This window comes from Xiphophorus hellerii, chromosome 5 (assembly GCF_003331165.1).
Source record: "Xiphophorus hellerii strain 12219 chromosome 5, Xiphophorus_hellerii-4.1, whole genome shotgun sequence".
In the NCBI taxonomy this organism is placed as follows: domain Eukaryota; kingdom Metazoa; phylum Chordata; class Actinopteri; order Cyprinodontiformes; family Poeciliidae; genus Xiphophorus; species Xiphophorus hellerii.
The window spans coordinates 18,120,088-18,146,910 of record NC_045676.1 but is presented as its reverse complement, the minus strand read 5'-3'; the positions used below and the strand labels follow the sequence as shown (position 1 = coordinate 18,146,910).

Here is a 26,823-nt window from a genome sequence, read left to right as displayed (position 1 = left end):
AGGAGATCCAAATAAATACAATTTATGCAGAGTCATATAATCAGTTGGGCTGTTTATGAAGACACTGGTAGATCCACAACCCAAATTAAAACCCTTACTGGATGTAGCCCCAAACCATAGAGTATCTGTAAGAAAGAAATCATCTTTAACGGCCACAAACATCCTCATTTCAACTTTGCAAGGGAACACCAAAGATGGGACACTTTCGTGCCAGAAAGAAAAACGTTTATGAAAGATTGTGCCCTCGGTTTTAAACCACTGCTGGCTATGTTGAGATGTTGCAACTTGCAACTATCGAGAGATGCTGCTGTTTACTGAAAATATTTATGGAAGAACAGCAAGGCAGATTTAAAAAAAAGTCAGTTTAAACTATGGAAGCCCTCCATGAAGCCATCTTCACCTCACGAAGCAAGAACCTACAGGAAACACCTCTGGCATGTCAAAAAGCATTTTTGAAGTGATCAGAAAGATCAGCGGAGCTTCGTCACTACATTATCTATGTTTTTTTACATGTTTCACTTATTAATGCATATATATATATATATATATATTTTTTACTTATTGCCATCAACATTCAGTCAGCTGATGAACAGTCTGTCTGAGTTTAAATGCTGTTTTCAGTACATTACCCACACTGTTTGTTTTGGCTGCTGCTCCTGTTTCTTCTGTTTGCATTTTAAAGCTCAGCTTGAGATCTGCTTACAAGCCAAAGACATGCAACGTCTTTCTTTACCTTATGATTGTGACCAGAAGTATCTTGTATTCAGATTAAATCTAGCTGAGGTTCTGGGGTAAGCCTTAAAAATAAGACAACTGTAATTCACTTAGAAGATGGCCAAAGGTGCTGTAGATGAAACAATAATCTATGTTTTCCAACATGTTGATTGCCCTTTCATAATGGCCTGGAAATCTGCATTTTGTGTGTGTTGTTCTCTTCAAAATTACAATAATTGTTAGGATTAACTTGATTACTTCCACCACCTCTGTTCAGCCATTTCTTAACCTACCAGGAGTCAACTGGCTGCCCTGTTTAGATGCTCCAGGTCAAAGGTTAAACTGCATGAACTGAACACACTTACAGTATGATACAGTAAACAAGATAAGCAGGAACTAGACTGCAGCAGTCGTTGCACCAAACCAAACAATGTGTGATATTTGTTTGCCTTTTTCCTCACTATTACAGTGCACTGGATATGTGAGGTGGGATTAATTGACAACTTGACCAACCTTTAAGCCATAAATAAATCACATTAATTGTTAAACATTAATAGGATACTTTTACTTCCAAACAGTTTACAACTTTTATTCTTCTCTTCCAGTTGACATTGCACAATATTGGAACAAGTATGAAGAAGTTAACTTGACCTGCCCATGTAGATGGGTTGGCCAAAGTTCTCTCCTCTGTTTGGAGAGCTTAGTTTGATGCTGTGGTGGACAGTCGGTGGAACAGGTGAGACTGGCGAGTCGGAAGCACTGCTCTGTGATTTCAGAAAGCAGGAAGAGACTGTGTGTTTTCAGGAGCCAGTTTGTGTGTGTTTTACCTGCTCCTGTAGAGTAAATGAGAGTGAGCTAAGTCTGAAGCAGGAACAGAGGAAAGAGTCAGGAAGAGGAGGGGGAAGATGGAGGGTAAATACGCTCTGCAATGTTTACTGGCAGCCTGCAAACCCTGAAGTGGGTGGATGGATGGATGGATGGATGGATGGATGGATGGATGGATGGATGGATGGATGGATGGATGGATAGACATACAGACAGACAGACAAACAGACAAATAGACAGATAGATATGCTGACCTGTGACAAGACGCCAGGACAGAAGAAATCTATAACTGACCAAAGACTTTTTCATAAATTGCATTTGGTCTTTCCAGTTTGTCCCACAGGTTGCTTTTTGTTTTTCTCTTGTTTTTCAACTGGCTTGTTGGTTGGATGGTGCAGCCAGTGTGTTCTTCTCCTTGTGTGTCTGTTTTGTCTGATTATTGATGGGTGGCATCATCCAGATCTTTGTGAAGAGGGAGCCAAGGAGAAGAGATTGTTCGTTCCCTTTCTGTCTCCACTCCCCTGTGATAGTCCACAGACCAGATGCCCACTTTGGCATCGACTCGCTGCCAGCGTTATGTTAGGCGCGGGGGGGCGTACAAACACACATGCACGTGCAGACACATTAGCGCACTGAGAGCAGAAGAGGCTGTAAAAGAGCACTCGTCCATCTGCCCGTCTCCGCTGCAGAGAGAGCACATCAGCATGTTTGTGTCTCCTGCAGGATGCTCAGTGTTGAGCGTGAGTTTGTGTCTGGAAATCTGTTTGCTGTGATGAAGCCTTGCTGAAATGCAAATAAAAGGCTTCCTCTGGTTTTTAGCACATCAACTCTGATGATGTTTAGACATCTTGGTTGCAACTCTTACCTCAGTTTTGAGTTAAAAACCCAAAAGGCATAATAGACGAATAAAAAATCTCACTCAAGAAGTACACACGTAAGGTTAACAAGGAACTATTTCTAAGAAAAGAAACAACAATAAACATTCCCAGTTCTGATTTTGGAAACATGTTTGTTTGCTTCGTTAGATATAAAAACCTGAGCAAACCAAAAGCATGAACTTGAATCTTGTTGGATCCGCCCATGAAGGACCAAACATCTTTTTTTTTTCATTTTATCGCTCTTAAATTCTATATTGCATTGTGTTTCTGTGTTTGTAATGATGTAAAGCACTTTGAAATGCCTTGCTGCTGAAATGTGTTATACAAATAAAATTTGATTGATTGATTGATTAAATGTTTCAGACTATCAAATAAATTGTAGCACCAGAGAAAGATAGTCTGACTAAAATCAAAACACAGTTTTAAATGACAAAAAAACCCCTAGCTATCTGGGTGATCTGGATCAGGTTTGTCCTTAACTGACTTTTTTAAAATTTATTTTAAATAGTTACTTTTCAAATTAATCAGCCTGCGTCTGGTACAGATGTTTGTACATGAGGGATTGTTGTGAATCCTCTCTCCAGATTGATCTCAGCTGAAACACGATGGAGTTTGTCTCTCTCCTGCAATATTCAGAGTTAACCAGCAGGGCAGATGTCGCTCCCACAGACCAACTGCAGCCATCTACTGCTCTACTCCTTAGTGTTCAGCTTAAATAAGCTTAAACAAAGCTAAACACCGGTAGGTAACCATTCCCACCCCACCCTGTGAGCTGCAGACTGTTTACAAGTCAGTCACTAAAAGCACTCTTAATGTCAAGTTTAAGTGCACGTTTATGAGTGTGTTTCACATGAGCCTTCTGGAGTTTAATCTTTGACCCTTGGTATTTTTCCTGTAGATCGTCTCTTGTAGTGCTTCAGGTGTTGCCATGACAGCAGTGTAACCTGAGCTGCCAGTCAGGTAGGACAGGTAACCAAGCTCGTGCGGACGATTCGAGTAGCAGGTGCGTGAGCAGGCAGGACAAAAGTGAAAGAAAGCAGGAGGAAAGAGGGAGCTAGAAACCTGGAAATACTGACGGTAATGAAGGATTGTGACAGATAAAAAACAAACTACAAAAAAACAACAACTATAAAAGCTGGAGGACGACAAAGAGACTCAGGCCCTCGAGGCCAACGTGGACATGGATGATGGGACGTTTACGACCATCTCTCTGGCAGACGACTCAGGTACAGAAGTTGTTTTTAACCTTTAAAGATCTCTTAAAGAGACCAGATCCTTCCTCTGGAACCGGTTTCAAATTCAGCTAGAATTTGTTTGTTTTTTGCATAGGAAATTCACAGTGAGTGATTCACGAGTGTGACATAACTGTCCACATTTGAATAAACTAACAATTGTCCTACATTCAGCTCACTACACACCTGATAGACGGGACAAAGGGCCATGAGGCAGATGGTGTGGCTGTGTGGGTGTGCTCTGACAGGAACAGGACGAATGCGTAGCTCTTAACAATACTTCATCCAGTTAAACTTTCTCATCTAAAAACTCTCTCCACTTCTAAATATCAGATCACACCACAAATTTGAGCTGAAAATTAATAAATGCGACTGCGTTAAAAATAGCCACTTTGATCTATATAGGCATTTGTCTTACTATTGGACACCTAATGAGACTAAAACTTGCCAGAATCATTTTTTAAGAGTTGCTTTGTACGGTTCTGCTTGATTCACAACATTTGACTTAAATGAGAAAATATCACTTGAGGAAGCACTTGAGGACGACACTCAAAACACTCATTAATATTAATCACTCATTAGTAATGAGGCAAACAGTGTTAGGGTTAGGGTTAGGGTAACATAAAAGTGAAATGTTTCTTTCAGTAACGCAGAGAGAGAACGAGCGAACCAACAGAAGAAATAATACTTCTGGAATAAAAGGTATCAGATAAATGCCTCAATCGTCCTGCCATACAACTGTTGCCTCACTTATTCCAGTAGCTCTACCTACAGGCCGCAGCCAGGGGCTGCTCTACTCATTGCTTGAGATGTGATGGTTTACCTATTCCTGTGAGCTGCTGGTATTGCGCCCCCTTTCGGTAGATGTTGTTACACACATGGTTCAGGTTTTTTGTTTTTTTTTGAAGATATCAGCTGTCGTCATCTTCCTCATCATCAACTCGGTACAGTAACATCATAGAGTAATTCGGCTAAGCGAAAAGGTGGTTCTTTTTTTTTTTTACTGTAGGTAAGTAAATGTCATTTCTGTTTCCTACAACGATGAGGAGAAAACTCTTACCTGGCTGTTTAAATTGGATTATATGAAGCTAAAAGTAGTCACCAGCAGAAAATAACTCAAAAACAGTTCGGAGGCTTGCTTCTAACACCCAATGTTCAAATTATTGATCAGAGAGTCTCTTCCAAATGCGAGTCTGGAAACACGGTTTATGTTCCGCGGCTCTCGCGTCACATTTACTCTGCATTTGATGCTGGAAGTGGTTAGCATGGCTAGTCGCTAAGCTAATTAGCTTAAAAGCTAACTCACAGAAACCCATTATCGGACAGGCTCTTTAGCTGTGGCTCGGTTAGCCTAAAATTATGACGCCTTTAGGTTTCGTGGTGTCTAGTTGCTGTTCTTAAATGTAGCTATTTCTCACAAATGATCAACTGTACATACACAATCCTGGTTCATTAAATCGTGACTTCAGTGGTGAAATGAATCGTGCTCGCAGAAAGCAGACAGGGATTCACCACTGACATCCAGGGCGCGGTGTCTTTACCCATCACCACTCGACCAGAGCCACCTGAACTCTGGTTTCTGAGCTCTCATAGCATTTTTAGTACCTATTATAATTTCGAATTTAATCCGTTCCTTGTTTTATACAACTTTTCTAATACAAAATGTCCGGTCGCAATCTCTTTATTCATTTACATTCATTGGAAAAAATGTGTTTACTACCTTTTTCATATATGTTTTGTTCCTGGAGAGACATTTTTCAAAGCAGTCTGAATCTTAAATTTCCTAACTTTTTGAAGGTCTTTAAGTGAACTTCTTTGCTACATCTTTAATCCAGTCTCTGTAGCCAATCATATGAATTATTATTAATTATTAAAGTTCAGATTACTATTTGGTGGAATCGTCCTTTAGCCATTTCCAGAATCAGAAACCAACTTCAGCTTCGTATATTATAATCAGGTTTTTATTGAAATACCTGAATGCACAGATTCCGCCATGGCAAAACTTAATAAACAAAGGCAATAACAAAATGATGGGTTGTATAAAACCCAGGAATTTAAGGTAGTTTCTTTTCAGTACGACTGTATGTGGAGACACAAAGCCATTGAAATACTAATTTGGAATCAGGTTGTTGTACAGATGTGAGGCAAATCGTTCCAGATTCTGTGATTTTTAAATTGATACCAAACATGGGGGGAAAAATGTTCCTCCCAGACAAATATTATCCATATTTTCCTTCTTCAGCCAACCTTCAACCGACAACCAATTTTTATCTAAGTTTTGCTTGAGAATCATCTGGTTGCTTTTGTCATCATTGGTATTTTGCACTAAACCAAGTGAGTAAAGGGGAAAAAATTGTGAAATCGCTTAAAGATTCAGTTTGAAATTACTTCTTTGCTTAATTGCCTGTTCATGTTTGGACAAAATACTGGCTCATCACCAGCAATTTTATGCCTATATGACTCAATGGTTGGCATTGAGGGGATTAAGCAATAAGTAACATTCAAATGAATGAAAAATCAATGAAAGCCCATTTATACTGGATGAAAGACCTTAAGAAAATTAAGGAAATTTTGTACAAGACTTTAAATGATCCAGTTCTTTATATTGCTTTCCTCTGTTATACCACCACAATGTGTTTTATATTTCCTTCATGTAAAGCATTTTTAATGTCCTTTTTGCTGAAATGTGCTATACAAATAAATTTGGTAATAGTTTTAAAAGAAGTTCAAACCGTCCCGTTTAATCAGCAGCTTGTTGGAAACCATTCTGATCTCTGCCTTTTTTCCTTAGCCGACAGAGGACCTGCAGCCCTGTATACTCAACAGGAAGACGAGCTTTTCATCATGAACTGCGACATAGATGGTACGTCTTATGCCAGTTTTGTATTAGATAGAATTGTTATATTTACTGTACGTTTAATTGTAACACTATAAATTTGTGTTTCAGGAGACCTGGAGAACCAGGTTGAGATGGAGGAGAAGACAAGGTTGATAAACCAGGTTTTGGAGCTGCAGCACACACTGGAAGGTAGACGAAAGCTTCCACTCTACTTTTTAATGACAGGAAGTTTCACCTATCCCAGATGGGAACTCGTCACATTTGTTAAGAGATGCTACAAAGCCTTAACCAACCAGAACACTATAAAATAAACTTTTCGCTGTTGGATATGAGTGTACCCAATCTAACAAACCAGCATAAAGGGGAGGTTTGTTCAGTGCACAGCTTAGAGGTAACTCTGGAGGAGTTACCATGTTGTTCACAGAGTCAGCTGGATGAGATTAAATTCCACATATGTGAACTCGATTTATTGATTAGCTTTTACTTCTTTGTATTTTCCTTCCATTTCAATTGTTCTCCTTGGTTAGTCTATCATATACAATACATTAATTTGTAGCGACAAAAGTGAAAAAGATTAAGGTATGAATAGTTTTCAGAAACTTGTTGCAAGATCTCCGGGGTGTCAATGCAACATCCGAACAAACCTTAAGTCTGATTATCATGTTTCAGATCTGTCGGCTCGAGTCGACGCGGTCAAAGAGGAGAACCTGAAGTTGAAGTCGGAGAATCAGGTCCTCGGTCAGTACATCGAGAACCTCATGTCGGCCTCCAGCGTCTTCCAGACCACCGACACCAAGAGCAAGCGGAAGTGAGGCGGAGTCGAGCAGAAGGTGGCACAGAGCGGAGGGGGTTGGAGATCCCCGTAACCATTTACCTGAGTCAGAACTAAACAAATGTAAATATGAAAATAACGTCTGTAAAATACTTTTCTTTTGTGTTTATTTTTTGGGACATGTTATTGTGCCTCAATTTAAAACATAATGTTCTAAAATGAGTTTAACATCAACCTTGTTACCGTGAACCTTATTATCAGCGTTAAATTAATTTATTTTTGTATATTCTGTTGTTGGACAGCTGGATCTGGTATTTCAGTTGGTCTTGTATCTCATGATGCTCAACTGTTTTCCTCTACTTGCAGTTGATTTGCTGACCAGTGTTATGCAGAATGAAAAATGTGTAATAATGGCATGTTTAAGCAATATCTTAAGTATTAACATATCTAAAGAAATGTCCCTATATTTAGCAGTAAACTGGATAAAGCTGAGGAAGTTTGCAGAGCGTCAATAAGGAAAGCACAAAGGCTAAATGCTACACCATCAATTATGTTTTCATTGCAACTAAAATCTTTGTTTAGGTATTCAAGATGGAAATGCAACCGAGATTTGGTTCCTTGTTCCTCTAATAGTGATGGAGGGAACATAACAGATCAAGTAACACGATGACGAGGGAAGAAAGAGATACTTTCAGAGCAGCAGCAAGACGGGCTGAGAGTGGTATTGATCCGATCGGTTTGGCCTGGGATGTAGGAGACGGGCGTTAAAACGCATCTGCAGCGGCAGACAGGGCGTGTCCGAGCTATCCGCCGCCTCAAAGGAAAGGGGAGTCGAAAAGATTAATGTGAATGAAAACTGGATTTTGATGCCGCTTCAAAATTGTGTGTGAACACGGTGCTGTACAAAAGCAGCTTCTATCACATTTTAATGTATTTTAATAGGATTGTATGTGATAGACCAAAGTAGAGGACAACGGCCATTATTTATTGGAAGGAAATAAATATCGAGAATCCTGGTCTGTTGTGAGAAAGAAGCTTTAGTTTTACTTTCATGATTGGTTCCATGAGATCATCCTGATTAACAGTGATGTGCAGAGACGTTTTGGCGGGGAAGGTGCTCACATGGAGCTGAAGTGAGAGATTTCAATACAGGCAAAGATGCAAATATATGGGGGATTGGTAATGTAGGCTTTTAAATCCAGAAAATGCTACCTTGGGCTTTACACTAAGGAAATCAAAACGACTATTTCAGAAGGGCACTTTGTTTGGTTCAGAGGAAGAAGGGCAGGTGTTCTAGCACCACCTAGTGTCTATTTGTGCACGTTTGACTTGCATTTGTATTTAGTCCTCCTTTGAGTCAATGCTTAGGATTTTGGAGCATGCCTGTCCACAACTTTGCACATCTAGAGCCTTTTTGCCCATATTTACAAAATAGCTCAAACTCAGATGGGATGGAGTGCGTCTGTGATCGCCGGGTTTTAAAGGCACTAGAGTTGAGGGGGTGAAGACATGCCATGTTTTTCAGATGTGTAACATTTTGTAAACCATGTACTGTTTTTCTTTCATGTCTGACTTTGTGTCAGTTTATCAAGCCAAATGCTGATTAAATGCATTCAGGTTTGTAAAAGTCAAAGTTCAAAAGGCTGTGTTGTGGCTTTTCAAGGTTACTTTTTATACTTTAAGCAGTTATGTGTCATGCTGGCATGCTAATTTCCTCCTTTTTACACACTAGCTAGTCATATCTTGTGTCCACATTTGCCTTTAAATGTTTTTTTTTTGTTTAATAAAATCTCACAGTTAGCACTCCAAGTCTTATCACCTGCACAGACCTACTACAGTAAAATAAAAATATTTCCCAAAACGAACGCAATGCATCTGATTTGTTTTTGTATTAAATAGTTTTATTTCCAAGAGCAAATGTACAAGTTGCAAACAAATGTAAACGGGTTAAGTGCCAACATGTGGCTGGAGGGTGAACTACAAAAGCTTTAGACGACAATAAAAAAAAACAAAGATCGATGTGTCTCCCAGATCTAATCCCCAGCTCAAAGAGGAAAGCACTGCTGCGGTTTTTTTAATTTTTATTTTATTCCTGCCAAGGCAAAGAAATAATGCTACTTTAGCTGCAAGCATTGACTGTCAGTTTTCTATTTTCAATTTAAATATTTCACAGACCTCTGCTCACAGTAAGCACATCAGTGGCACATATTTGTGGAAAGTTGCCTCAAGCCTTAAAACACTTTAATATTAAAACCTTTATTCATACTGGTGAGAAACAGTCAAGTCGAAACCAATAAATAGAACAGCGGAGCAAATTTTCAACTCAACACACAAAAAAAAATAAAGTAACAGATGCTCATTACAAACTAACTAAAATGTAGACTAGCAATGCATTTTATCTGGAATCTTTTAACTAAGTTGAGATGAATCTTAACCTTCGCTCTCAGCTCAGTTTTCGAACATTTTTAAAACAAGAACTTCAAAGTTTTCCCCTCAAATCAAGGATTTACGTGAATAACCTCAGAGAGGGCCCCTCCGATATGCGGTAAAAAAAAAAGGTGATCAGCTGTGTTGGGGCTCTGCTGCTTTCATAAACTGATGGTTTATGAAGAGAAAAAGTGAAAAACAGAGGTGGAAGACGCCGACTTTTTGACGACTTCTGGAATAGAATAAGGTTGTGGGGGTGGGGGAAGAAAAAAAAAAACTATCAATGGAAGCTAGAAGTGGCGGAGGAAGTAACGCGTAACCTCCGGGAAGCTCATCCGGCTGAGCGGACGGGAGGAAGGAGAGGCGCGGGACGGGGTGCGTGGGTCTGTGAGGCTGCAAACCTGGGCAGAGTGGGGCGGGTGGAGCTGAGACACAGATGGGGCAGCCAGGTGACTGCAGGCTACCGTTGGGGTTGGAGGAAACGCCGTGCTGCTCCGCTCAGAGAGGAGGGAGCAGCTACAACAGAGAAGACCCCTTTCAGAGAGGAAGAGACAGCAGACGTTGGGCTCGCCTCAGTCTTTCCGTACCCTCCTCTTTCTGACAGCTTGTTTGTGGCTCTCTCCAGCGACGTCGCCTCCATCTTTCTGCTGAATGATTTGACAAAAGAGAAGCTGCAGTTGACAAATGAGTCACTTTCAGTTAACCCAGTCGAAACCGAAGGGCGAGTTTTGTCTTCACCGTGGATCATCCACAAGTAATTACACTTTTCTGTCCTTATTGGTCAAGCTGTAATAGGAGTGCTGAAACTGCAAGGCTCGCATGTTTGCAGGGCTGAAATGCTTGATCGGATTTAAATAGTCGTCAACTGATTTAGAAATCGATTCACCGTTAACTGGAGCACAGACTCAAAAAAAGGCCATTTGCTAAAAAAAAAAAAACATTCAGAGAAGCTATTAACCAGAAATACATTAAAGATAAGAACACCTGCCTGTACATGTTTTCCCCAGATTCACTAAAGGAATGCTATACAATTGCATTTCAAGCACTAAAATGCTTACTTTCTTATTTTAAAAAGGAATTAAATTATTTATTTGCATCTTCTAATGTATTTTTATTATTGTGTAAAAAATGCTTATATGGTTAAATGAAAAATCTGTAGAATGTGTCAATCTGTAAATCCAATTAATCCTCAGAATAATCAGTTTCTAAAATAATCGTTGGTTGCACCGTTAGGTGTGTGTCACATTAACGTTTGTCTAAATTGGGGTTCTGTGGCGTAGTTAAGCAATATCCTACCTGCAGACCAAATAATCTCAGCTTGGAGAATCGGAGGAGTATCAACGAAGAGAAAGCAAGAGTGTTACAATGTTAGGCAGCTGTCTGGTATTATGAATGCATGGCATTTGAATTATAATGTGCAACTAAATACTGATCCTGGCTGCCTTATGTGATTGTCATATTGATGACAGATATTGCAATTAGGACTGTGATTCAGTATTGTATAGCTCCTGTTAAAAACTATAAGAAAGCCATAAAAGTTTTAAAATGACAATAATTTAATATCAGAACCCGACCCCAGTAAACAGCTGCTAAAACCTTAACTGTTCCAAGACACATTTTAAAACAACTCCAACTCAAAACCTGTTGAAAATCTCAAAACTAAAAATCTGACACCTCATCAGTCTTTGCATCCTCTCCGGAGGATTAGCTACTGACTGCTCAAAACTACTCGGCAAAACTCCTCTTGAATCCTCACTTAATGCCAGATATGCCAGAGTTGTTTTGGTGGGGAAATATTTCCAGCCTCCATGTTTACGGAAAGATTCACCACAAACAAACAGAACATGAGACTCTCACCTCATCTTCTAATGTTCTTTCTGGAGTTTTGTTTTCCTCCGATTCTTCTTCTTCTTCCTCTTCCTCCTCCATCTCTTCTTCTTCATTATCAGCCCCCACTTGATTGTCTCCCTGTCCGTTATTCTCCTGGCTCTCCCCTTCGTCTTGTGCTTTAAAAAGAAAAGCAGCGGTGATGATGAGGGTGAAGGATAACACCGCAGCGAAGTTGAAACACCAACAGATAATTGTCACACCTGCTGCTGGTTCTCCAGCTCCAGCTTCCTTCTCTTCCTCATCTGCTTCTCCTCCCTCTTCCTCCTCTTCTTCCTCTTCTATGTGAGACTGGGGTTGTTCGACCCGTCTGTATACGTAGTCATCTACTGGTTTCTGGAAATGAAAACAGCCGAGTCAAGTAGGACCTGTGAGATGGATTCATGTTGGTAAAGATCAGGAGATTCTTGCCACCTTTGGCCAGCAGAAGAGCACCACCAGTCCGACGGGCAGACCGACTGTCAGGATGTAGATTATCCAAAGCCAAGGTCTCTCCTCCGCTGCCATCAGCAGCTGAGAAAATATCCCCGGCTGTCAGGATTAAAAACAAGAGACCAGAGATGAGCCTTGCAGAAACAGGACAGTACACGATCGGTCCAACCGTCCTCCACTGACCTCGTTGGCGCTGGCCACCAGTTTCTTCAGCCCCCAGCTGTCTGAGGCCCAGCGGTCAGCCACCTCCTTGTGAGAAGTGATGATGAAGTTGTCGAAGTAAATGTCTGAGGTCATGGACCACAGCTCCAGGCCCAAAGCCTTAAACGGAGTCATCCTGAACGGCTGCAGGTCCTCAAAATATTCTGGGTTCATCATTTTGCGCGGCTTCCAGACTCCCTGCAGAGCGGACGTGGTTTCATGACAGGAACGTCACAAAAATACGGACGGTTCATGAGAAGAGTTCCCGTTACCTGATAGTTGGGGTTGTCAATCAGAGGGGCTTTCCACTTGCCCTTATACTGAGGGTTGTTGATCATCGGCCGCTTCCACTCGCCACAGCCAGGAGCCGTCTCACAGGATGGGTTAGGAACCTGCGGGGCCTCCCACTCCCCGTCCATCTCCTCGTCCCTGCCCCCAAACAGCAGTCAGACAAACATCACTCTGCTTTATCAAACACACATTGTTGGTGCCGGTCAGTTCAAGGACCCACCAGTCCTCTGGTTTCTCTGCATTTGGGTCGGAAACGAACTCTGGCTCGTCATCCAGCCATCCTTCTGGCTTCAAGGCGTCAGGATCCTCAATCTTTGCAGGAGCATCCTCGTCCCTGGAAGACAAAGAGAAATCCAATTACAGATTTCATTTGAGGCTCAGAAAGTCCGGAGTGTTTTAAAGACCTTTAATAATCACAGCTTTATAGATGATGTGTAGAAAGGTTTATGGCTGAATAATTTCTCTAGCTTGTTGAAGAAAGAACTGTTTGGGTTCCAGAAATGTTTACCTCTAGTCATAAAAACTTCTTGTCCTCTGGGCTCTTTTACTTTGACTCTTGTTTTTATGTTAGATGACAAGGTCCAACTTTTTATCTCTTAAGACTTTTACATGAATATTTCATTAGCTGGTCCTGGAGGTCTGGTGACCAGGATCTGATGGCTGAACACCGTACGAGGCTGGACACGAAATGTGTTTTCATTAATAGCCTCAACTATTCCCACCAAGTTTGAGAACCGTGGATTCTGTTTTCTAACAAGAAAAACGATTTATGAAAAAAATACGTTCCTTAACTTTTTGTATGTAGTGTTGGTTGACTTATTTTTTTAAATTTGTCTAAGCACTTTTTTGATTTATGTCTGAAAGATTTTATATAAATCTACTTGTATTGATTTTTCTTTCTTTCTTAGTTTTTTAAAGATCTTCAACTTTGATCATGTGACATAATTTGATCTGCTGCAAATGGGTTCAACAACATTCGGGAAACAAAAAGAAATCCAAGTGTTTCTCAGATGTTAATGTAAAATTCTAAAAGGTATGCAACGGTCTGTCAAGGAACCGTTTCAATCTTTGTGTCATTTTTAATAAATTAACACAATTTGTACTCAGGATGTAGTTTTATGGTTGTGTATTGCATCAAGTTTTTATAACAGTATTTGAGTTAAAAATGTTAAATGTGGCCAGAACATTTGGTGAAACTTCTGCCTGTTGCTATTAGAGACAAAAATTAATCACCAGTCATCAGGCTTCACAGCCTCGGGGTCAGGGATCTTGGCCCTCTCGTCCCAGTCGTCCGGCTTGGAGTCATTTGGATCGTCGATCTCCTTTGGCGGGTTGACAGGAGGCACCATGTCGTACAGCAGGTTGCCACGGCTCACGCTCGACTGATCGATGAACATCTCGTAGCTGTTGTCTGGGTTCAGGACTGAAAGCAGACAAAAGTAAGGAGAGCACACACACAAAAAATCCCCACAGGATCAAAAAATTAAACGCAGCTCGTCAATCAGCCACACACCCAGAGTGTAGAGGTGAGTCTTCTTGTCGGTGTAGAACTTCTTCAGGTCCACGTCGGCCCTCTTGGCGTGTTTCTCCTCCATGTCTTTGTTCAGGGGGTTTTTGTGGCGGAAGATGAAGTGCAGTTTGTAGTCTTCTCCGCATTTGTCAGGGCCAAACATGATGGTGTAAGGTGTACGGTCATGGAACTGTTCCTGCATGCGAAAACAAGAAGGAAATCAATACGATCAATAACGTTACTGATTTGGCAACATTTCACTGAAACCACAAAATCACCAGTTAGGTTGATGCTACTTGCTCCCTTTTGTCCTGACAAAAAACCCAAACAAAACAAAAAAAAAAAAGTAAATGGAGACGGTTGTGTCGTCACTTGCTACTTAATGTGACTGCAGATTGTTGCAAAATATAAGTCTGAAACCTCATGTAAATAACATTTCCTAGAACTTAATAATTGCACCAATTAGAAAAAAAAACATCAGCAAAGATCTTGCATCAGTTGCAGCACATTATTCTGCTAATTTAACAATGCAAGTAATCTTCTGAGGGAATGGCAGACAACTAACAACCCAGCAGCTGCCTAACATCCTACAGACCTCAGTTAGCAACACAAGGGTTAAAATTCATGAGAAAACAATTAGAAGAAGGCAGAAAAAGCATGGCATGGTTAGACAGATGCAAAAAGTTTTTTTTTTGTTGTTTTTTTTAATGAATAAAATGACGTCTTAAAGTTGCATATAAACAAATGTTTCACACTAATATTTTCTGGCCAGATGAGACCAAAACTCCTACTAAAAAACCCAAAGGTGGAAACAGACACGGTCTGACTCTGTGGATATATTGAAATCTTGGGTGGCCATTATGTTAAGAAATATATCCAATATGAACTGCAAGCCAGAACACATAGAAAATGAAAATTTCTAAAACGGTAATACATAAACTTTAAGGAATATAAAACACAAATACCAACCAGACTGAGGCTGCCAGAGTCAGACAGCAGCTTGATGTATGCTCCACCACAGTCAATACCATCTTGGAAATTCACCTCATACCTGCAATAAAAAAAAAAAAAAACAACAAAAAAAAACTCAACTCTGACATTTATGTTTTTATTTCATTAGAACTTGCATCTTGTTCTCATGTGAACTCACTGGACAACCAGAGGTTCATCCTGGAAGACAAAGGGTTTGTCCAGCATGGCTGCTATGGCGTGGTGTTTGGCCCGGGACTTGAGCACCAGGCCTTGGTCTCCGGGAACCTTGTTCTCCTTTAGCGGCTCCACCATCCACTTTCCTGCAGACAGACAGGAGAGGACAAATAAAATTTAGTCAGAAATAAGAATGGCTTAGACTGATCCAAATGTCTAAAGGGCTTTGAGAGTCTGTGGTGTATAAAAATAAAACAGTAGGATTAGCAGATAAAAGGCTACAAACCATCATATTTGGCGATTTCATCATCTGCATCCTCCTTCGTTGTTTTTGATGGCTGCCATCTGCCCAGATCAACATTCAAAAAATCTTTCAGGTATGGAAAACCGTACAGGCCCCAGATAACAGTGAGGGCTGATATAACCAGAATTTCCATTAACTCCTAATTTTACCTGTCCAGTGACCCATCGTCAAAGGTTTCTGCAAAGTATACATCTCCAGTGGGAACAGGAGTCTTGTATGTTACCTGGGATTAATGGATTATAATGTTATAATTTGAAATCAAAGGTTTAAAATCCAGATATGCACTTATTGTTGGATCTGTTCTCGACCTGGAAGGTGACATTGGCGTCAGTTTCAGACGTTTCATCTCCATCTTTATCCTCATCAAACTGCTCTTCATCCGCCACCATCGCCTCCTCCTCTTCGTCATCGTCCGCCATCAGAACCTGCATTTCCTCCTCGTCAAGGCGCATGTCGCCATCGCCGTCCAGAACGTCCGCCTCAGAAGGCTCGTCGCTGGACGCCATGGCCGCCACGGCCAGCGAGGACAGGAACAGCAGCCGCCACACCCAGCCTCCACCTAGTTTCATCTGAGGCGGACAGGAGGAGAGAAGAATGGTTGAAGGGGAGAGAGGAGAAGAAAGATTACGGTGAACGTAGAGCGACAGGCAAAGGTCAGACACTTTTCCCATAGTAAATTTCTAACACTTTTCAAGCATTTTCAAATTTTTCCAGAATTACACCGTGGAGTTGAAAACAATACAAATGAACTAAAAAAAAAAAAAGACAGTTTCAACTCAATATTATGATGTCATATATTACTGTTATTAATAATGTCTTCCACATCGTACGGCACTGCCAAGATAAACTAAAATATAACAAAATTGTATGTTTTGAAATGTTTTTCTCACACACACCCTACACACCTGACTGGTCCAAAAACAAAACACTAATAAATAAAAAAAGAATCCTTCAATTTTGATAACATACAATGATTCTTTATTTCAATTAAACAGATCAATAAGTCATTGAGCCATTGGAAATAATAAATATTTAAAAATAAAATTAAATAAGAAATGTTCTTGCTAGGCTTTCTGGCATTTAGCAAGTAGTGATAATTTGGTAATTCTAAGTAACCTAAAACAACAAAAGTTTAGTCTGACATAACAGTGAGAAAAAAGTGTCTTCCTTTTTATTAGGTGTATGAAAATATCTGGTTTCAAATGTCAGTAATGTTTTCCAAATTTAGGCTTTGAATCAAATGTTAGATTGCACCTTATTACAAAACTGGACAGTTTGAATATCAAGAACTTTCAAGGACTTTATTAAGCTCTTTCCAAACCTTGAAAACAAGTATTATGTAATTCAATCGCTTTCAAGGATTTCAAGCACCTGTACGACCCCTGAACAGGGAGAACAAAGGGGCTGGAGATGTGGAATGATGAATGACACAGATTTTATTTATGGAGAGCTGCTCATGTCATGTCGGTGATAAAAATAGAGAACACAAGCACATAAAATGATGGAAGAGTGAGTGGATGAGATACAGAGGTCAAGTCTCACATCTTTATAATGCACCTTTAATTATTACTTTGAAAGATCCATACAAGAGTCAACACTTCTGCAAAAAGCTAAAGAACGGAACTCTCTAAGAAACAATAAAAATTCTGCGGCCAACTGCAGTTTACCTCATCTAGACTTCTGGTTTCATGACTGTATAACTGCAGAGCTGCATGCATTGAAACACAATCAGAAAAATCTGCTCAATATTGCCTCAGAGAGACCTCTAATAGCATATCAGTAGCTTCATCTGGATCAGCTCAGCCTGGCTCTGTTTTGTGGTGGAGCAGGAAATTAAAATCCTCACTGTAGATGCAGGCAAAGCACCATGCTTCCCCTGATATACCATATTTTTCATGTGATGCTTATCTGTTTTTTTCCACAAATGAGGAGCCTGTTGGGAACTCACCTCCATCGGCTCAGTTTGCACCAAGAATAACTACAGAGGATGTTCATAAAAACCATAAGACATATATGGAAACCCAAGATTAAGACTGGATTTTATTAGACTAGAATATAGGTGAATAGGGAATAAACTAAAAAAAATATATACATAACTGTAAAATTAAACTTGAGTTCAGGATAAACTGAAGAAAAATGAGAGTTGGAAAAGACGTGATGATTTAGGTCTTGGTATCTTCCTGACATGTAGAGATCAAAAAATATGACAAGCAGTTCTTAACTTTTAATTATTAAATTGGGGATACACTCATTATATCCTCTTTTCTATTCACAAATTATTTCTTCTCATGGCAAATTCCGTTTATTTCTTTTAGGTTTTCAAACTACATTTTTGTGCATATTGGCAAACTAAGGCTTTACTGTATTTACATTAAAATGTGTAGTAGCTTTTTATCTCAAACAGAAAGACAACATTTATTCTCATTGTAGCCAAAAACACAAACAAATACGCAATCTTGTTATACTCCTAGTATTACTGTCTGAAAAGCAGGACAACTTTTTTGTTCTTTTCTTTTGTACAAGTCTGAGGTTTTATAGTGAAGCAGAAAGTGGCTTAAACAGAAAAAAACAAAAAACAAATGGGAAACGGCTGTACTGGAAATCTGACCAAAAACAGTCAACAGCTAAAAAGAAGTTTGAAAGTGTAGAGAAAAACTACAAGACAAAATATAAAGTCAAGGGAGATGATGACTTTTGTTTAGACCTAAATTTGAAATATCATGCATAAAAGCTGCACTGATTTAATTTAGGTTATCAATTTAATCAGATGATCTACAGGTGTGTTAACCTAATGGAATACACAAAAAGACATGTCATCCTTCCAGCTGATTTTACTAGAACAATCCAAACATCTGTCCAGCGTCGCTGATGACAAACAGGCGTCCATTTTTATTCATACGTTATAAACCGCTTTGCAGATCTCTTTAACAGTTACAGCACCACTGGCAGCGATAAAACACAGACAAACAGAACGTGGCTGTGGAGCCAACATGGCGGCCACAGAGGACCGCAGTGGCCCAAACGGTTTTAGGATGAGCGGCTGTGTCCGCAGCACCTGCTCCGTTGCCTGATGCTAACAGCGCGGAGCGCCACTCACAGACAGCAGACCTTAGCAAAACATGGGCTTAGCAGATCAAACTAATGAGCTCCGACAGGCAGCACCACAATCAAACACGCGCTGGCGTTCAATAAGAAAGCTGCGATATTTTAATTAGAAGCAAAACGGGTTTGTTTTTGCAGTAAAAAAAAAAAAGAATGAATAGTAACCACTAGCTGGCTAACTTAGCATTGATGTCGCATTATAAGGGATGTAGACACTCATTCAGACCAAACACTTACCTTATGAGGTGTTGTAGCCGCAGAGGAAAAAATCTTTGAAGTCCGCCTCTCCGTGTCAGAATCTTGCGCTGTTATCCTGTTTCAGGTTTTGGCGAGGAACAGTTACGGGGGAAAGAAGATATCTGAGGGAGCGTGAGTGACAGCTTGGTCCGAATAACGGCGATGCCAGGCTAACTGAAGTGATGCGTTCATGGACAAGCGAAAACAGCGCCTGTTGATAGTAAGCGCGGCAAAGCTAAATTATTATCACACCAAAAGAGCAAAAAGCTCGGTGTTTTGTAGCATTTTTTTTTTTTTTTGCTACATTTTTTTTTCTGTGGACGTACACAGCCTTGGTCTGTCCCTTGAGTTTAGATGCTTCTTTTATGTGTAATGATTTAGTAAGCGTTAAGTTACATAAATAAAATCCTCTGGAAAACTGTAAGTGTAATAAAATAAGCTTACTTGGTGTCTTTAGTTATTAATCTACGCTTTATCTTGATTATATTTTCTCCCAAAAATAAAAACCCTTTGCCCTGCATTTCGAGAGAAGACTATTGCAGAGCTTGGACGTCCCACATTTCCTGCTTACATTGAAAGCAGCATATGTCGTAAAATGAAATCAGCTTTATTTGGGATTTGGGTTAGTAAATGTGGGCTATGTTCGGCTCAATAGCTGACTCAATTGGAAGTGCTACACTAACGCCAAGTATCAAACGTTTAGTTCAGTTGATATATTTTGTGTTTAGTCTGTCGAGATTTAGTGCCGTAAATCGTTCTTTCTCGCGCATGCTCGCAACGTGTAAACACAGACTCCGCATGGTTTCCTGAGAAGTGATATAAAAATAATATACTAGAGAAACCGTCAGCATGAAGGACACACCATTGTCCAACTGTGAGCGGGACTTCATACTGAAGGCCATCGAGGAGAAAAAGGTGTTTATTGTAATCCTTTTATTTCGTCTATCCATAAAGCTAGAAAACAGTATGAACGCAATTGTCGCCATCATGTTCCAATTAACACAGGAATCAAATTGGAAAACATCCAGATTGTTGTATCATTTCCTCACATGTTTTATGAAGAAGTGAGGAGGACACATAAGTGCATTTACTTGGGTGGTTTGTGAGAATGGCTGAATAGGTCATTTCTTTTTTTACTTATCTCAAAAAGTAAAGTAGTTATTAATTATTAGTTGTGGAAATAGTACAAAAAAATACCCTAACCAGAATATAATTTTTCAGGAAGAGTAGACAGTGTGTGCTCTTAGTGTTTTCTGAAGATAGAATGGTGTCGGGAGTTGTTTTTTCTTATCACTAAAACAAACATCGAAACTATCCGTGCATATAGTTTTGATTTCTATTCTGATTTCTATATTGATTGCTATTTGTATATCCTTAAGTCCCCTTGTCAAGAAATTCCCTTTCATATTTGCCTCGCTTACTAAATATGATATTTTAGGAAGGTGAGAAGACATACAGCAGGAGTAAACTGTTCAGAGGCATTTATTTGGTTCTGGTTTGAAGGTTAAATATACCAGCACAATAGTGTTTGATGTATCAGTTATTGTAACAATACATCTTGACAGTAAACCTCATACTGCCTGGAACAGTATGTCAGTGTTATTTTGGTAAGAAAAATACCAGCCACCCAGAATAGATACCAGTGCTTTAACACGTACAATTTAATCTTCCTGCCGTCTCTTCCTCTAGCGCCTGGATGGGCGACAGACGTATGATTACAGGAAAATAAAAATCACTTTTGGGACTGACTATGGATGCTGCTTTGTGGATCTGGGACAAACCAGGTGAGTGTGTGGTCAGCACTAGAACTAGGAACCAAAGCAAACCAGTTTGAGCTCAGGAAAATGCGTAGGCCCGATACTAATTCTGTTTGGTCCAGACTTTCCCACTATCTTTGGAGCCAATCCATCATGGTGGACTGCAGCTGGCAAAAGCAAAAATACAATCCAAATTGTCTAAATTTGAAAAATAATCTTGTAAGATTCAGGATGTCTGTTACTGTATCAATTTCAGCTTGATTCCTTTTGCTCTTGTTGGAAACTATGGTTACCTTCTATTTACAATCACCATGTCATGTATGTTTTCTCTTATACTTTTTTTTTTAAAACTACAGCTTAAATAATCTTTTCTATATTTTCTTCAAGTTTAATATCCCCCCTTTTGCCAGTGCAACTGGAAATTGTTTCCTTTATATGGTTCTGTGTTTCCGTTACAAAGAAGATTAGGTTTCTGCCTCTAGATGTGCCAAGCTGGTAGAGGCGCACCCCAGCAGACTTTCAGCTACAATTTCAGTAAAAGGTGGTTTTACACACTATTGACTTGGTTTGTGATTGAGTTATGTGTCTCTGCTTCTCAGGGTCATGGCCCAGGTGTCATGTGAACTGGTGGTGCCAAAGGAAAATCGTCCGAACGAGGGAATCATGTTCTTCAACCTGGAGCTGTCGCCGATGGCCTCCCCGGCTTTTGAGCAGGGAAGGTGAGGCCAGCCCAAGGATTCGGTTTATTCTGCAAACGGATCCGGCTCCCGGCGTAGCTTTCCATCCCCTCTTGTTTACCCTCTGCGTTCCATTACGCCTTAACGAGTTTAGTCGGCCTGTTGGAGCAGAAAATCATTTGTGGGATTTTGTCCTCCCTGCAGACAGTCGGAGCTGTCGGTGAAGCTGAACAGACAGCTGGAGAGATGCCTGAGGAACTCCAAGTGCATTGATACAGAGTCCCTGTGTGTGGTGTCTGGAGAAAAGGTGACGCACACGGCGAGACACACACTTCCTAAGCTGAAATACAACACTCGCAGTTAAACTGCTCACATCCCAGCTGAGGAGGCAGGGACAGCATTTTTTAAATTTATTTTGGTGAAACTTCATACATTTTAGGCTCCAGACTATTTCATGTTTATTTTTAGAGAACCTTACTAGTTTGAGGCTATTTTCATATTCACTTCGCTCAGTTCTCAGTTGACAGCCCAGTTGTTGACATCCTTGATAAAAATGTACTAAAAACCAACTGGAACTATTTCCAGAGACCGGAACAGACCGAGACGCAGGTGGGCATCATCTTCTCCTAAAGACAGGTTCCCCAACTTGTATGAAAACAGAACACCATGAACTCTTTGAAATTTTGTGAGATTTACATAAACATTTAGAGAGACGACCCAGCACTAGAGATTGTGCAAAGAGGTATAAGTGCAACTGTGTGAAATGTTAAAGCAGACATTAAATGAGTCTTCTTTAAACTTTACCTTCTGAATGGCAATATTCAAGTTTACCCACATGGTGACGCTGTCTCCATTGTGTGCTTTTTGAAACCTTGACAGCACTGATGACCACGGTTGGGTCTCAAGGCCTCGTGTGCTACATATTTTAGATGTCACTCTGTGTCAACACACCTGAGTCAAACAATTGGTTTATTACAAGGACACATCTAAAACCTGCCTGCAGGACACCGACGCTTAAAGACTGACGCTGGACACGCTGACTTTTGAGCGCCTTGTCCTCCACAACATGTGACTCTGTATGCTTTGTATGTGTTCCCTTCACAATAAGACCTTGGCTTTTATTCTGAAGGGAGCTTAAAAGGTCCAGTTGTACGCAGTCACAGACCACCTGGCCGGGCGGAGCTGTTAAAATGTTTGACCCGAGCCCCACACAGGGCCTATGAAACAACTATAAAGAGCCTTGTATTGTGTGTGACCATGGTTTAGGTGTGGCAGATCAGAGTAGACGTCCACACGCTGAATAACGACGGGAACCTGATGGATGCCGCCAGCGTGGCCGCCATCGGCGCTCTGTGCCACTTCAGACGACCCGACGTCAGCATCCAGGGAGAGGAGGTCACGGTGGTGAGTCAGCCGGGTCCAACAAGGAGAGGCTTTATAGTCAGATGTCTTCATCATAGCATTTTTTTTTTCTGTCTGCAGTATAGTCCAGAGGAGAGAGACCCCATTCCTCTGAGCATCTACCACATGCCCATCAGCGTCAGCTTCGCCTTCTTCCAGCAGGGGTGAGGACTCGCTTTTGAGTCTATTTCTGTATTTAGAATATCAGAAATAAATCCATACATAAATCCAGAAGTTAGCTTGCTTCTTCAGAGAGATGCGCCAAAATCAAATTTACTATGGCTTTGAAGTTTACATCAACAGTGGTTATGTTTCAAAAAAGGCATGTTTCTTTAGTCTCTATTGAATTATGTGGTACATTTTTTTTTTGTATGGCAAATTCATTTCTAAGTAACGTAAATTTAGAATAGAATCTGTTAAACTTTGTTCAAATTTGAATAGTAGAATAAAACAGACATATATTTTGGTGTTGTTCTCCAGCTGGAAATGATTCTCATCATTCTCCATCTATATGTAATTTTTAGTGATTTTCACAGATTGCTGCTAAAGCGACTATTATTGATCTGTAATAACTGATCTTTCTGAGGGTGTTGCCGCTTTATTACATAACACATAGAAGTCAAATTGGAGTCCCGCCATGTGAATGCTGTCCTCTCTGCAGAACCTTCCTGCTGGTTGACCCGTGTGAGCGGGAGGAGCGAGTGATGGACGGCCTTCTGATGATCGCCATGAACAAACACAGAGAGATCTGCTCCATTCAGTCCAGCGGGGGCATCATGCTACTGAAAGAGCAGGCGAGCAGACTAGAACGCTGCCGTTCTTCTTCCTCGTCTTCCAGTCTGAACTTTTGTTGTTTACGTTTAATGCTTTGAAGGGTTCGCACAGTGCTCATCCAACCAGTTTCATTCAGGATTGTTAAAAAGGCCATCAAATTAAGTAGAAAGTCTGTGATTATGTCTGCATAATGGTCCTGTGTTTGCATTGATTTTCCATGTTATTTTAATACATTTTTTTTCCTCTGTTGCTGAAGGTGATGAGATGCAGTAAAATAGCCAGTGTCAAGGTGTCTGAGATCACAGAGCTCATCAACAAAGCTCTGCTAAACGACAAGACTGCCAGGTGAGCTGTTGGGTTGTGATGTATTTAGTTTGAGAGATGTGGACGCAAGTCAGGTGTTGGAACAAATTATTAGATTTTCTTTTGGTTTCAAGGGGTTGCTCTGAATGTTACTTAAATATTTTTTTAAGCTAGCATTAAATTCCAGCCAGTTCATAGTAACTTCTCACAATTCACAGACACAACAAAGAAAAATGAAATAGAATTTCATTTCTACAAAGCAATCTAAAAGAAATTAATTTAACCGGGTAAAGCATGTTGCCTGAAAACTTTAAATAGAGGCAACACATAACGTCCTCTCGGCACTTAGAACAATTATTTAAAGCTAATATAGTGACTAACATATTGCTATTTTTTTTCCCTTTTTGCTAGCAAATTAAATAATAGTCCGGAAACTCCATTAGTCAAATGGTCACATGAGCAAATAGTTGCAGATTCCTCCTTAGATAGTTACCAAAAAGATTTGTTTGCTAGATTTACAATATTAAAGTTACTTGGTAATAGTTTTCAGTATTTCCTTCAAATTGAACGATTTCCTCTGTTTATTATGTGTGGGAATGCAGTCACTATGCTGTGAGTATGATCTGGATCAAATAATTTAGAAATTCTTTCAAATGTTTGTTTATTAGTTTGTTATTACTTTGCATATTTTGTCAAATGAAGTGTTTTTTACGACGTGGACTCGACTCACAGCTTGCATATCTTGACTTTGGATTTGACTTGAGACAAAGGTAGAAAGACCTGAAACTTACATGTGATTTGCAAAACAGTGACTTGGTCCCAGCTCTGGAAAATCCTTGGAGGTAATTATATCAGTGTCTTGTGTTTTTGTAATTCCCCAGGAAAGCAGGTGGGAGGTGTGGTTTTGCGGAGTCCATGCCACAGGAGCGAATCACAGCTCTGAAAACGGACCAGACAGCTGTGGAGATGACCGATGTCAGTGAAACAGCCAGTAGCATTGTCCAGACAGCTGTAACCCCACCTCAAATGTATCCTGAACTGATTTTAAATATGAACAAAGGAAGACTGAGAGTCATATACTGTATATATTTTTAGTTAGCCTCTTTAACCCCATTCATCAGGGTGCCATCCCCATTGGTGCCAGTCCCAGGGGTCGGACAGGTAGGGGAGGGTCTGCGCAACACCTGGGGCCTAGAAGAAGAAGAAGAGGAGGAGGAGGAGGATGTGGAGAGCAGTGGAGGGGACAGTGTGGAGGAAGTGACAAAGATGGATGTGGAACAGCATCAAGAAGACAAGAGCAGAACAGGTTTGCTTATTATTGTGCGAAAGTCATAAAAATGTTGTTTATAAAATACTTACTTTTTTTGTCACAAGTAAATGTTTCAGATCATGTAATAGATTTTTTTTTTTTTAGTGGATGTTGTGGAGATATTAGATAGTGATGAAGAGGAGGAGGAAGTGGTCATCCTTTATCCCGAGACAACAAAAAAACCTAAGTAAGTGCACTTAATCTTCCTTGTTAGAGCTGAGAAAGTAAACAAATTGTTTCTGATGCTGGTTTCACTTTCTTTCTTTTTTTTTTTTTTAGAAATACAGAGTCCAGTTCTGGCCAGAAGGGGGCAGGAACATCCAGGAAACAGAAGAAAAAATGATTCGTGTTGCAATTGATCTGACAGCATCGTAAAATAAAAAGAAAAATAAGTAGAGTGACATCGAAATGCAATGAAAATTTCACATTGCGCTAATAAATATATTTTTTACATAATTTGGGCTATGACCAAGGCTTCATTAATCATACATATAAATCAAACATTTATATATTTTATTTCATTGTAGGGTTTATAAAAAACATGTTGACAAATGGACAGAGTACCAGCATTATTTACAAGTGCATAGATAAACAAATTCTATACACTCGTATAGATCGTATACACTAGTATAGGGGACGTAAGAAAAGGACAGGTTCCACCGAGATTTGAACTCGGATCGCTGGATTCAGAGTCCAGAGTGCTAACCATTACACCATGGAACCCGCACTGGAAATTGGCATCACCCATAGGTATTTGACCGAGCAACATTAGAACTAGTTCTGTTTTTTTTATTGAACATGTTTATCTTTTATTGTCTGCTCAATGTCTAGCAACCGGATAATCTGTCACCACGTTTTTTTAGTTAGGATCTGAGTAGTCCTTGAGTAATAGTTTTATAATCCTAGCAAAATATTGTTCTTTAATACGATATAGTGTCGTCTTCTGCCGACTAGTTTATAATTAAATGATTAGGTTAATGGCTAAAATGAAAAACATAATAATAAACAATAAAAGGCTGGCCCGTACGGGGATCGAACCCGCGACCTTGGCGTTATTAGCACCACGCTCTAACCAACTGAGCTAACCGGCCGCGGAAGTCTGGCACATCAGGTCTGTTTATATCTCTCAGCATGTGTACATGCTTTGAGATATCATTTGTTAAGTTTATAAAGTCTGAGGTTTAGCTTGTCATGGGAGAACAACCCTAGTCATATAGTAAAAACTGTACAAGAGACCTTCAAATGGAAGCATTTTCATGTTACAATAGTTACAGATTCAACACCTTCAAGTCTAAATGAATTTGAGCCATTGTATGTTGCAAAAGACAAAGGGGGTAGAGACATGTCACAAGAGTCTTGGAAATGAAACTGCAGCTAAAAGTGATTCTGCAAAGTATTTACTCAGTGAACACAAATACTTGCCACACCTTTTAGATTTTTATTTGCAAAAATTTAAACCACACATCTTTTGCCCTTGACTTCACAAATGTCTCCTGGTTTGTGTTAATATCACATCAGTACTCAATGGCCAGATATATCCCAGATAACTAGGAACTGCCACTAAGTAATGTTGCTTACTGTGGTAGTAGGTATAACTTCAGCGTGATTCAAAGATTACTTTATGTTTTGCTTTCTTCCTCTGACTATCTCATAGGATACAGTGATATCATATATTATCTTTTCCCCCACCAGGCTCCATGTGCAGCTCCATGAGCGGAAAAGTGCCAGACAAAGCAAAGTCTCTTCGGTCTTCATGTCTACCATCTATGGACTGACAAAGATAGGTTCCCTCTTGATTTATTAAA

General features: G+C 40.0%; 3 protein-coding genes and 2 non-coding genes across 6 annotated transcripts; 2 read left to right on the top strand and 3 right to left on the bottom strand.

Moving 5' to 3' along the window:
• Positions 1-3,392: 3,392 nt before the first annotated feature.
• scoca (short coiled-coil protein a) lies at positions 3,393-9,124 on the top strand. Of its 2 annotated transcripts, none has more exons than XM_032562378.1 (4): positions 3,393-3,643; positions 6,441-6,512; positions 6,597-6,677; positions 7,158-9,124. In XM_032562378.1, exons 1-4 carry the CDS (start codon positions 3,598-3,600, stop codon positions 7,298-7,300), a joined length of 342 nt encoding a protein of 113 aa, XP_032418269.1. In that variant the 5' UTR covers positions 3,393-3,597; the 3' UTR covers positions 7,301-9,124. The 2 variants fall into 2 exon arrangements, with proteins under 2 accessions (XP_032418269.1, XP_032418270.1); XM_032562379.1 differs by lacking the exon at positions 3,393-3,643 and adding an exon at positions 4,558-4,658.
• A 203-nt stretch (positions 9,125-9,327) lies between these two features.
• On the bottom strand, positions 9,328-18,988 carry clgn (calmegin). The gene is made up of 15 exons (XM_032562376.1): positions 18,798-18,988; positions 15,767-16,027; positions 15,608-15,681; positions 15,441-15,499; positions 15,159-15,300; positions 14,978-15,059; positions 14,012-14,204; positions 13,732-13,921; positions 12,719-12,832; positions 12,480-12,636; positions 12,190-12,405; positions 11,989-12,105; positions 11,778-11,910; positions 11,545-11,693; positions 9,328-10,334 (listed from the first exon to the last, which is right to left on the bottom strand). The coding sequence occupies exons 2-15, from the start codon at positions 16,025-16,027 to the stop codon at positions 10,260-10,262; spliced, it is 1,962 nt and encodes a 653-aa protein (XP_032418267.1). The 5' UTR covers positions 18,798-18,988; the 3' UTR covers positions 9,328-10,259.
• A 553-nt stretch (positions 18,989-19,541) lies between these two features.
• exosc9 (exosome component 9) lies at positions 19,542-25,474 on the top strand. Its single transcript, XM_032562377.1, has 12 exons — positions 19,542-19,712; positions 20,487-20,581; positions 21,154-21,273; positions 21,436-21,538; positions 22,498-22,635; positions 22,714-22,796; positions 23,294-23,426; positions 23,663-23,751; positions 24,591-24,737; positions 24,831-25,015; positions 25,124-25,205; positions 25,298-25,474. Exons 1-12 carry the CDS (start codon positions 19,647-19,649, stop codon positions 25,359-25,361), a joined length of 1,305 nt encoding a protein of 434 aa, XP_032418268.1. The 5' UTR covers positions 19,542-19,646; the 3' UTR covers positions 25,362-25,474.
• A 195-nt stretch (positions 25,475-25,669) lies between these two features.
• Positions 25,670-25,741, bottom strand: trnaq-cug (transfer RNA glutamine (anticodon CUG)). Its single transcript has one exon. It is a non-coding gene; the product is annotated as a tRNA-Gln (tRNA).
• Positions 25,742-26,035: 294 nt separating this feature from the next.
• Positions 26,036-26,109, bottom strand: trnai-aau (transfer RNA isoleucine (anticodon AAU)). Its single transcript has one exon. It is a non-coding gene; the product is annotated as a tRNA-Ile (tRNA).
• Between the last annotated feature and the right edge of the window lie 714 nt (positions 26,110-26,823).

What these genes read in the sequence shown, in the direction of transcription:
- scoca (XM_032562378.1), top strand. Translation starts at nt 3,598, where the DNA reads ATGGATGATGGGACGTTTACGACCATCTCTCTGGCAGACGACTCAG. An exon ending in CTCTCTGGCAGACGACTCAG is followed by an intron (nt 3,644 to 6,440) that starts GTACAGAAGTTG and finishes TTTTTTCCTTAG; the next exon opens with CCGACAGAGGACCTGCAGCC. An exon ending in GCTGCAGCACACACTGGAAG is followed by an intron (nt 6,678 to 7,157) that starts GTAGACGAAAGC and finishes ATCATGTTTCAG; the next exon opens with ATCTGTCGGCTCGAGTCGAC.
- clgn (XM_032562376.1), bottom strand. Translation starts at nt 16,027, where the DNA reads ATGAAACTAGGTGGAGGCTGGGTGTGGCGGCTGCTGTTCCTGTCCTCG. An exon ending in TGAAATCGCCAAATATGATG is followed by an intron (nt 15,301 to 15,440) that starts GTTTGTAGCCTT and finishes GTCTGTCTGCAG; the next exon opens with GAAAGTGGATGGTGGAGCCG. An exon ending in TGGTGGCCAGCGCCAACGAG is followed by an intron (nt 12,106 to 12,189) that starts GTCAGTGGAGGA and finishes TAATCCTGACAG; the next exon opens with CCGGGGATATTTTCTCAGCT.
- exosc9 (XM_032562377.1), top strand. Translation starts at nt 19,647, where the DNA reads ATGAAGGACACACCATTGTCCAACTGTGAGCGGGACTTCATACTGAAG. An exon ending in AGGCCATCGAGGAGAAAAAG is followed by an intron (nt 19,713 to 20,486) that starts GTGTTTATTGTA and finishes CTCTTCCTCTAG; the next exon opens with CGCCTGGATGGGCGACAGAC. An exon ending in GCTGTAACCCCACCTCAAAT is followed by an intron (nt 24,738 to 24,830) that starts GTATCCTGAACT and finishes CCCATTCATCAG; the next exon opens with GGTGCCATCCCCATTGGTGC.